The sequence below is a fragment of the Erinaceus europaeus genome, chromosome 16, assembly GCF_950295315.1.
Source record: "Erinaceus europaeus chromosome 16, mEriEur2.1, whole genome shotgun sequence".
Lineage (NCBI taxonomy): Eukaryota > Metazoa > Chordata > Mammalia > Eulipotyphla > Erinaceidae > Erinaceus > Erinaceus europaeus.
Window position 1 is genome coordinate 57,428,826 of NC_080177.1, and position 12,016 is coordinate 57,440,841.

General features: G+C 38.8%; 1 protein-coding gene across 1 annotated transcript; it reads left to right on the forward strand.

Annotated features, from left to right (window-relative positions):
* Positions 1–778: 778 nt before the first annotated feature.
* On the forward strand, positions 779–1,752 carry LOC103112267 (olfactory receptor 4F15). Its single transcript, XM_007521668.1, has one exon. The coding sequence runs from the start codon at positions 783–785 to the stop codon at positions 1,734–1,736; it is 954 nt and encodes a 317-aa protein (XP_007521730.1). The 5' UTR covers positions 779–782; the 3' UTR covers positions 1,737–1,752.
* The last annotated feature ends 10,264 nt before the right edge of the window (positions 1,753–12,016 follow it).

Consider the following 12,016-nt stretch of genomic DNA (forward strand, 5'->3'; position numbering starts at 1 on the left):
TCCCCTGCAGGTGGGGAGCCGGGGCCTCGAACCGGGATTCTTACCCCGGTCCTTGCACTTGCGCCACCTGCACTTAACCCGCTGCGCTACCGCCGGACTCCCCAGGGAAGTAGCTTTACAAGCAATGAAGCAGAGCAGCAGTGCTCTCTTTTTTCTCTCTCCCTCTCTATATGACCCTATTATCTAAATTTCTCTATGTTCTATTAAATAAAACAAAAGAAAAAAGTGGCTACTAGGAGTGGTGGATTTGTAGTGCAGGCACTAAGCCCCAGGAATAACCCTGGAGAAAAAAAAAAGAAAAAGAAAATTGATGTTACTGAGGTAAAACTGGGAAAGAGGTAGGTAGGAAACATTCTTGTAATACCAGAAGAAAGCAGAAGGGAAATAGGTCATGGAAATAAAATTAATTTGTAAGGGATTGCTGAAATAGTTTACCTGGGTAGTATGCTAGTACTGCTATATGAGCCATAAAGGTTTACATTTGGCTCCTACCACACTGAAGGAAACTGTAATGCTTTGCTCTCTTTCCCTTCCTCTCTTTGTCTCTCTCCCTCAGTCAGAGCAGCGAAGCCCTGGTGAAGACACAATATCAGCAACAAGCAGTAGCTTTGATAACTAGAACACCATCTGGGAACCAGCTTAATCCTATTTAAGTAGAAGTTCAATGTGCAGGTGATGCAGATTATTTCATTGTGTGAGATGTTACTATAAGAACTGTTTTCATGGACTGAAGAGTTGCCTAGATAGTTCTTTCCTTTCTTTAGGTAGCATGAAAATGAATCATGGCATCTGAGGTAATGGGTAGAACCAATCATTCAATTGTATCAGAATTTGTGTTCCTGGGACTTACTAATTCATGGGAGATTCAGCTCCTCCTTTTGGTCTTCTCCGTTTTGCTCTACTTTGCAAGCATGATGGGCAACATTGCCATTGTATTCACGGTGACCTTGGATACTCACCTGCACTCCCCCATGTATTTCCTCCTGGCAAACCTCTCGGTCATTGATATGTTATTTTGTTCCATCACAGCCCCTAAAATGATCTGTGATATTTTCAAGAAGCACAAATCCATCTCCTTTGGTGGATGTTTTACTCAGATCTTCTTTAGCCATGCTGTTGGGGGCAGTGAGATGGTGCTGCTCATAGCCATGGCTTTTGACAGATATGTGGCGATATGTAAACCCCTCCGCTACCTGACCATCATGAGCCCAAACATGTGTCTATGTTTTTTAATCACTTCCTGGATTATTGGCCTAATCCACTCATTGGTTCAATTAGTTTTTGTGGTAGATTTGCCTTTTTGTGGCCCTAATATACTGGACAGTTTCTACTGTGACCTTCCTCGACTCCTTAGGCTTGCCTGCACAAACACCCAAGAACTGCAGTTCATGGTCACTATAAATAGTGGATTCATTTCTGTGGGTTCCTTTGCCTTGCTGATCATCTCTTACATCTTCATTTTGTTTACTGTTTGGAAACATTCTTCTGGTGGTTTATCCAAGGCCTTGTCTACTTTGTCAGCTCATATAACTGTGGTGGTTTTGTTTTTTGGGCCACTGATGTTTTTCTACACATGGCCTTCTCCCACATCACACTTGGATAAATATCTTGCTATTTTTGATGCATTTATTACTCCTTTTCTAAATCCAGTCATCTATACCTTCAGGAACAAAGAGATGAATGTGGCAATAAGGAGATTATATAGTCGTTTTATGCATTACCGGAAAATTTCTTAAATGGATTGGCTATGAAGTTATGATACTATTGATTCTCCTGCATACTGATTACAGAGAAACTATTGTACAGTCTATTGTACAGTTTCAGAGAAATATTTATAACTTAATCCTTGTTATCTACCCAGAAATCTATTAAGCTGATCTATTTCACTACTAAATCAGAAGTACCTAAAAAAAATGTTAAAAGTGAAATCATGTTTGTTTTATTTTTTTAACTTACACAGTCTAGGAGAATGTTATATAATTGGACAAATATAATATGTTATTATTTTCTTATTGTTGACAGGCTATTCTATTGGTAGAGAAACAATGCATTTCATTTAATTCTTAGCTAAATTATTTTCTTCTCAATTACTTTTTTTTTTTTTGGTGGGGAAGGTAACGATTTATAAGACAGTTGTCACATGAGTACAGTTTCTTATTTCCCTATAGAAGATATCTGCATATCACAACTACTGCCAGCTGAAATCTTCCTTCACCAACATTGGACCCCAATACCCTCTGGGACCCCTCTTACCTCACCCCCTTGGAGCCTTTGACTCTGCTGCAATAGTGTATAGCTACCTATCTTAATTTTAATTCTTTTTGTTCCTGTGTTTGCTCCTTAATTTCTCAATTTCTACTTATTTTATTTTCTTCTCAGGTTTCTATTTCTGACAGTTTGGAAAAATTGATAATTCCATGTTAGAATTTTAAATTTTAAAATTTAATTTTTGACTAATTTTAGAATTAGTCAAGATAGAATTTGTTCTAATTCCCTCCACTGTTGGAAACTGATGTGTGACTGAAATTTGCATGAAAACATACCTAGAAATTATAGGAGTCATGGGAGGTGGTATAGTGGATAAAGCACAGGATTCTCAAGCATGAGGTCCAATCCCTGGCAGCACATGTACCAGAATGATCTTTAGTTCTTTCTCTCTCCTATCTCTCATTAATAAATAAATTTTTAAAAACCTTTAAAAAAGAAATTGTAGGAGTGAAATACTAGGAAGTAGATCTCTGGTTGCCAGTTTAGTCTCCTTTTACTTTCAAATAAATTTTGTGTTTGAATTTCTGCATATATTATACTTTCTTATATTACAGTTTCCCCCCTATGGTTTTTTTCTTTTTTCCAGTTCACATTCAAATTCTTATCTAGTATTTTTTTCCAATTTATATGTTTTTATAAAGACTGCTTTACATGAATACTGACACTACATATTTTTATGTAGTGCCAGGAATGACCTTGACACACGTTCAATACTATTGAACCACCTACTGGTACAATATTTTATTTATTTATTTATTTATTTATTTATTTATTTATTTATTTTCCCTCCAGGGTTATTGCTGGGCTCGGTGCCTGCACCATGAATCCACCGCTCCTGGAGGCCATTTTTGCCCCCTTTTTGTTGCCCTAGTTGTTGCAGCCTCGTTTCGGTTATTATTGCCATTGTTGACGTTGCTTTGTTGTTGGATAGGACAGAGAGAAATGGAGAAAGGAGGGGAAGACAGAGAGAGAGAGGGGGAGAGAAAGATAGACACCTGCAGACCTGCTTCACCGCCCGTGAAGCGACTCCCCTGCAGGTGGGGAGCCGGGGGCTCAAACCGGGATCCTTACGCCGGTCCCTGCGCTTAGCACCACGTGCGCTTAACCCACTGCGCCACCGCCCGACCCCCTGGTACAATATTTTAATTCTATAATTTTGAGAGAGGGGAAGAGAAAGAGAGACATTAACACACTACTCTACCATGTATGAAGTCCTGACTGTTTTTGTCCTTGATGCTCCCTTGTGGTGGCTGGCTCAAGCCCCCTGCCTCTCACATGGAAGGAATGCACTCTACCTGCTGGTAAAAAAAACTTCCTTCTTCTTCTTTATTTGATAGTACAGAGAGAAACTGAGAGGGGAGGTGGAAATAAGAGAGACAGACACTTATAATACCTGCCTCACCTTTCCTGAAGCTTCCTTCTATATGTGGGAGCAGACTCTTGAATCCAGGTCCTTATGCATGGTAACAAATGTGCTTACCTAAGTGTGCTACCACCCAGCCCCTTAAAACAATAATTTTTTAGACTTAGTATACTATAAAATCTTGGAAGTACACTTTCACATTACTCTAGGTGTGTTTTATCACACCCACTGCCAAAATTTCAGTATCATCACACTACCAAAATGAAACCCTTTCTCTGCTGCAGTACTCTACAGCTACCTATCTGCTAGGTAGCTATAGTCCTATATCTTTCCTCATCTTTCCTTCTGTTAACTAATGTATTTTCCACAGACTTAAGAGTTATATTTGTTTTACCAGTTTGTTTGCTTATTTATATTCCACATATGGGTGAAACCATGCTATAATTGTTGTTCATACTGTGGCCCTTAAAGTACTTTATCTTGAAATGAACGAGGTAGATGCCTTCTTCATTCCCGTATTACAGATAGTCTCAGGTTAAGTATCTTTAAGGAATATTAAGTAATAATTCTGGGGTAAAAGTTTTTGACCTTCTACCTTCTTCACCCCATAATGACCTTGGGTCCATACTCCAAAAGGGATAAAGAATAAGGAAACTATCAAGGGAAGGGATGGAATAGTGAATCCTGGTGGTAGGAATTGTACCCCTTTTATCCTATGGTCTTGTCAATATTTCCATTTTATAAGTAAAAATTATAAAAATTTAAAAATATAAGGGGATATTGTGAAACTGTGCTTAGAATCCTGCACAGATCACACAAATCAGTAAGAGAGAACAGTCTCTCAGGTATAGAATTTAGGAGTCGGAGGGTTCTCAGTGGATGTTGACTCACATGTTTCTAATTTTGCTCAATATGCATAGGTTACCCATTCAAAGAAATAGCCAATATTTTTTTTATTATTTAATTATTTATTTAAGAAAGGAGACATTAACAAAACAGTAGGATAGGAGGGGTACAACTCCACACAATTAGCACCTTTGAGATGACCAAGTTGTGGAGAGACTGGAAGCCTCATTCTGATGTCCTCTTCCCACCCCAGTCAGCCTTGTGACATTGACACCTCTGGGGAGTTTGATAGGGTATGGAGGGTGTCACAGGGCAGAGTGTTCACTGTTATAATTACTGCTTTTAGTACCTTTTTTACTTTCACAGGAAGTGCTGCTTACCTCAAAGCCTGTACCAAAGGCAATCAAAAAGTTGCTTTTCTAGACACCTGCTCTTAGTTCCTGGTATTTGGGAAATGGTCACAGGACAGAAGTAGTGGAGGTAGAGCAGGGCAGGGGTGCAAGAGGTGTGAGAAGAGCCCAGATAGCCACTGTGGTCAGGACTCTGGACTCCATTAAAAAAAAGAAGAAGAAGAACAATTAGTGTTTTTGGCCAGCTGAGTGAGAGTAGGAGGTAAATGAGACAGCCTGTCAGAGGTGAAACACTGACACAAAACTCTATTCAAAAAAGGGGAAAAAAATAAACAGGTGCAAAAAAAAAAGTTATCTAGGAAAATGGTGTCAGAGTTGGGACTAGAAAGTTGGATTGGGGCAGAGAGACACTCACTCCCAAATATGGGAAAACTATATAAATATCATTAACTGTAAAGCCCATCAACCTGACCTAGGACCCATACTTATAATCCAGGAGTTTCTATCTCAACTCTTACACTAGAATATATTGCTCATAATAAAGAATATCAGGTTAATTCCTTTATTTCTAAATAATCTCTATTTGTGGTACTTCTTATATGTTACCTCATAAACCTGAAAGGCTAGTATTTGTGGGCTTAGATTTGAAAATACTTATACTGTATGTTTTTCTCTAAGCACTCACTGCTATAAAGGAAATTAAAACACACTAGAATTTCTCTCATATACCACATGTGATGCCCCTGGTTCTGAGGGGCAGGGTGATGGGGCACCTGGTTAAGCACACATACTACCAAGTGCAAAGATCTGGGTTCAGGCCCATACTCTCCACCAGCAGCAGGTCTGCTTCGTGAGTGGTGAAGGAAGGCTGCAAATGTCTGTCTTTCTCTCCTTCTTTATCCTCTCTCAATTTCTCTCTGTCTTATGAAAAATTCATAAGACAAAAAAAAAAGGCTACTGGGAGTGATCGATTTGTAAGGCAGGCACTGAACTTCAGCAACAACCCTGGTATCAATAAAATAATAAATAAATAAAATAAAATAAAATAAATAATGAAAGTGAACCGTTACATTCTACAACACACAAAAGTAAACTCCAAATGAATCAAGGACTTGGATGTTAGACCAGAAACTATCAAATACTTTGAGAAAAATAGTGGCAGAATTCTTTCCCTTCTAAGTTTTACAGGCATTTTCAATGATATAAACCCAGTTGCAAAGAAGACAAAAACAAAACAACCCAATGGGACTAGAAGCCACCAACAAAACAAAGAGACTCTATGTATAATGGGAGAAAATCCTTATATGCCAATACATCAGACAAAAGGCTAATAAAATATATAACGAGTTTATAAAACTCAGTAACAAAAACCCAAATGAACCCATCCTAAAGTGGAGAGAAGTTATGAACATAGTAAAAGGAGACCACCTGAGACTGCAGCAAGACAGGACTAGAACTACTTTGGGGACACACCAAATCACCAGAGCATCCAGAGACTACAAACTCTTCCCACACCTCCAGCTCTACCCAGTTGAGAAACTTCTCTAAAGAACAAGGAATATCAAAGATCACCTGAGACTATAACAATATGAGACTGGGACTACTTTGGGATCCCACCAAGTCATGGGTGAGTGAAAACATGTGTGGTTCATGGACAGAGAGGAGCCTAGGGAGAAATTCCTGGGGCTAAAGCCCGTATCTACTCCTGAGCAACTGGTAACAGTTTGGCAGTTTGCCAGTTGAGGAGCCACCTCCATTCTGTTTTAGCAACAAAAAGACTGCTGAAGGGAGGAGAGGACTCTCCTAAGACTTACCAAATGCAACTTGGAGTCTCCATTTTCAGCTGCCCTCAGAGGCTGGAGCAGCAGGGGGGAAGCCCCATGCTGACATCAGGAGGCAGAGAAGTGATCAGGAAACTCAGGATCTACACCCCTGTGGTCTAGCACTGGGGCTTTATAGTGGGAGCCTTTCCACATTGTTCTCCTGAAGAGAACATGGTGGAAAATTGCCTCAGAACCTAAAGACTATAAACGGGACTTGTTTAGAGACTCACAGGGGCCAGTAGTGTTGCCCGGCTTGGCAGAGAAGCTGAACTGAGCCTGAAGCTTTGGATCCTTGGGTGTGGGAGTCTCTTTGCATAACCACTGTGATATCTCTCCCTCACCCTGCTTTATCTCTTGGTCAGGTGCATATGATTAAGCTAAAAAGAAAAAAACCTATTTATAGGTAAAAAGTCCTGAGGCTACCATAGCCTACAGGAAAGAAAAAGAACAAAAGAGGCTTTAACAGCCACTGTGCTTCAACTCAGGGACTGAGATAAAATTGAAACAACTGTTAATTTTCAGAACTGTGAACTCTTCAAGTACCTTACTTAGACACAAGTCAATCCAGGCAAGAGTGAGCAGTGGGCTGCAAAGTGCTGAGAGAAGGACCTCATAACACAATATAATAATGGCTAAACCAAGGAGAAGCATTGGAGAAATGAGCCAGGACAAAAGTCCAGCTAAAAGTCCCCCACAGGTAGAAAAACAGAAGAATGAGATCAACGTCCAAATGCTAGCTGTGGAATTAGTCACAGAAGTGAGGAAAGAGTTTGAAAGAATTGTCATCAGAAATGCAAAAATAACAAATGACACTCTGAAAGAAAGCACTAACTATCTAGAGGTAATTAAAGAGCTGAAAGCTGAAATAGCTAAGCTACGAGCACAACTAGCTGAACAACCTAATACAGTATCAGAACAGGGTAACAAAATAGCTGAACTACAGAAAAAAAAATAGAGGGGAGAGAGAATAAAATGAATGTGGCAGAAAACAGAATTAGCAAGATTGATGATGAATTACAGAAAACTAAGAAAGAAGTAAGAGATATCAAAAAGAGATTAAGAGATACTGAAAAAAAACAGTAGAGACATATGGGATAACTTCAAAAGAAATAATATATGCATGATAGGCCTACCAGAGGAAGAAAGAGAGGAAAGGGAAGAAAGCATTCTATAGGACATAATAGATGAGAACTTCCCTAGTCTAGACAACATAAAAGACATAAAGGTTCAAGAAGCCCAGAGGGTCCCAAGCAAAATTAATCCAGACTTAAAGACACCAAGACACATCATATTTAGAATGGAAAGGAATAAGGATAAAGAAAGGGTCCTGAAATCTGCAAGAGAAGAGTCACCTACAGAGGAAAACTCATAAGATTAGCGGCAGACTTCTCCACACAAACACTATAGGCCAGAAGGGAATGGCAAGATTCTATTAAGTGCTCAATGAGAAGGGCTTTCAACCAAGACTACTGTATCCTGCTAGATTGTCATTCAGACTAGATGGAAGCATAAAAACCTTCTCAGATAAGCAACAGTTGAAGGAATCAACTATCTCCAAGCCTGTCCTGAAAGAAGTACTGAAAGATCTCCTATAAACTATCAGATTACCATAAACATGCCATATATCAGAACACTCTAAAAATCTACAATAGTGGCATTGAAATATCTTCAGTCTATAATATCAATCAATGTCAATGGCCTGAGTTCACTTGAATTAAAAGGCACAGAGTTGGAAGATGGGTCAGAAAACACAACCCAACCATATGTTGTCTGCAGGAATCCCACCTAACTCAATAAGACAACACAGACTCAAAGTGAAAGGATGGAAAACTACCATACAAGCTAATGGACCACAAAAAAGGGCAGGAACAGCTATGCTCTATCTGACATGATAGACCTTAAAATAAATGAAATTTTAAAAAATAGGGATGGACATTACTTAGTGCTCAGAGGCTCAATCAATCAAGAGGATTTAATGATTGTCAGCATTTATTTACCCAAGGAGATACCATCTAAATATATCAAACATCTACTGAAAGAGCTACAGCAATATATTAACAGCAACAGTCATTATAGGGGACTTCAACACCCCACCATCTCAACCTGACAGATCATCCAGGCAGAAAATCAATAAAGAAATAAAGAAGCTAAATGAAATTATAGACAAACTAGAAATATTGGACATTTTCAGAATAAAAATGGTTTCAGGCCATCCTGGATGGAGCTTGAAGAAATCATGTTAAGTGAAGTAAGTCAGAAACAGAAGTATAAATATGGATAATCTCATTCACAGGCAGAAGTTGAAAAACAAGATCAGAAGAGAAAACACTAAGCAGAAATTCAACTTGAGTTGGTGTATTGCACCAAAGTAAAAGACTCTGGATGGGTAGGTAGGTTGGTGGGGGCAGTTCACGTCTCAGAACAGGATGGCAGAGGACCTAGTGGGGGTTGTATTGCTGTGCGGAAAAATGAGAAATGTTATGCATGTACAAACTAATGTATTTACTGTTGACTGTAAAACATTAATCTCCCAATAAAGAAATAAATTTAAAAATATATGAACATAGTACTCACCAAAGATGAGAACCAAAAGGTTGACAGACATGAAAAAAATGCTCCAGGTTATTGACTGTCAGAGAAATGCAAATAAAGGCAACAATGAGATACCACATCACTTCTGTGAGAATGTTTTACATCAGAAAGGATAGTAGCAATAAATACAGGAGAGATTTGAGAGATAAAGGAATCGTCCTGCACTGTTGGTGGGAATGTAAATTGGTCGAACCTTTATGGAGACTGGAGTACTCTCAGAAGGCTAGATATGGACTTACCCTATAACCTAGCAATTCCTCTCCTGGGGATATATACTAAGGACAAAACATTCCCACCCCCCCAAAAAAAAAAAGAAAAGAAAAAGTGTATATACCTATGTTCCTAGAAGCCTAATTTGTAGTAACCAAAACCTGGAAGCAACCTAACTGTGCAACAACAGGTGATGATTAAGAAAGTTATTATATTTAATGGAATACTACTCAGCTATTAAGAATGATGAATTCACCTTCTTTACTTCATCTTGATGGAACTTGAAGGAATAATATTAAGTGAGATAAGCCAGAAAGAGAAGGATTAATATGAGATTGTCTCACTTATAGACAGAAATTGAGAAATAAGAACAGAAGGGGAAACACAAAGCATAGCTTGGACTTTGTTTGGTGTATTGCACCAAAGGAGACTAGAGATGGTGGGTTTTCAGGTCTTGTGGTACACAGTGGTGGAGGAGGACCCAGACTTTAAAACAGAAATTTTACACATATGTCAACAATTGTATTTACTGTAAACTATTAAGCCCCCCAATAAAAATGACCCAAATGAGGTTTTGCTAACTGAAAAAAGATGAAGATGAAGAGGAGGAGTTGGGCGGTAGCGCAGTGGGTTAAGCGCACATGGCATGAAGCGCAAGGACCTGTGGAAGGATCCCAGTTTGAGCCCCTGGCTTCCCATCTGCAGGGGAAATAGGTCTGTAGGTGTCTATCTTTCTCTCCTACTCTCTGTCTTCCCCTCCTCTCTCCATTTCTCTCTGTCTTATCTAACAACGGTGACATCAATAACAAAAACTACAACAACAGTAAAAAAAACAAGGGCTACCAAAGTGAAAAAAAAAAGATGAAGAGAGTTATCATCTTATAAAGATAAAAAAATAAACCCCCCAAGTAGTGCTTAATGTTTGTTTTGTAGTTTTACATAGGCAGAACACACCAGGAGGAGCAAGAGTGAATACAATTGGGACCAGGGTTACAGCCTCCACTCTCTACCTGAAGAGAGATGTTTCAGAAGTGGTGAAACAGGTCTGCAGGTGTCTTTCTCTCTCTCTATCTCCTCCCCTCTCTATCTCCTCCCCTCTCATTTCCTCTCTGTTCTATCAAATAAAATAGAAAGAAAAAAGGAAAAAATGGCTTCCAGGAGTGGTGAGTTTGTAGTGCTGGCACCAACCTCAGCAATGACCCTGGTGGCAATAAATAAATAGATAAATAAATAAATAATCTATCTTTAAAAAAAATCATAGTCTTCAATGTGCGTGTATGTATGTGGAGGGAAACTGGCATTTCAGTGGTTGATGAGATAAAATTTGAGGTGGGTGAAATATGTCTCTAAGACATAAAATAGTTCCATAAAACAATGCCACATCAATTAAAAAGAAAAAAAACCTACTCTTCCTCTCTAGTGAGTTATTATGAGTTCTCAGATCCTTTGTTTGCTCTGGTCAGGCCAAAAAATTCTCTAGGGACATTTCCCCTGGTCCACGAGCTGCTTCTAAAGTGTCCTGTTTTTGTCATATCATTATATCACTGTCCTCTTGAGCTATGGTTGCTTCATTTATTCTTATTTTACATGATATTTTATGCTGGAAAATCTCAGACTTCGTGAAGATGCTGTTTTTTCTAAACAGGTAAAATGGAAAAATACAAATAAATGTAATATTGCAAAATAACTTTATTGTTATCCTAAAGTGAATAGTGTCTAGGATAAGAGATGAATTGCCCAGAAGAGTAATTGTGAAAAAAAATTCACTGACATATTGAGAAAGGTTAACTGACCTTAACTTTCAGTTAGGATTATATTGTTCCAGGTGGGGGTAGACAGCATAATGGTTATGCAAAGAGACTTTCATGCCTGAGACTCCAAAGTCCCAGGTTCAATCCCCCACACCACAATAAGCCAGAGCTGTGCAGTGCTCTGATATTTGCCTCTGTGTCTTTCTCTCTCTGCATCTCTCTCAAAAATAAAGTAAATAAAATACAAAAAAAAGGATTATATTGTTTCTAGGGTAATATGAAATACATAAAAAGTCAAATGATTTTGCAATTTGTTGGATTCAACTTAGGTCACAATTAATCACTTTGTTACAGATGCTAATTAGTAGATTCCAAGCCTCTATCATTTGATGAACAGGCAAGAGAAACTGATGACATATGGAAAAGAGTTATAAAAACAAGAGTAATTTAATCTTTTCTTGTATTACCTTTTCAAAAGAGGCAAATATAAATTGATCATGTGAAAAAGGGAAAAAATCCTTTAGGAACTTGCCACAAATTGTAAAAAAGGTTTCACAGATACCCAATAGAAGCAAAAGTCACAGAGGTCAAAAAAATCCAAAACTGAATAATCTCCAACATGGCATTAAAATTATAATATGCAGTAGGTCGGGTGGTAGCGCAGCGGGTTAAGCTCAGGTGGCCCGAAGCGCAAGGACTGGTGTAAGGATCCTGGTTTGAGACCCCGGCTCCCCATGTGGAGGGGTGGGGGTCGCTTCACAAGTGGTGAAGCCAGTCTGCAGGTGTCTACCTTTCTCTCCCCCTTTCTGTCTT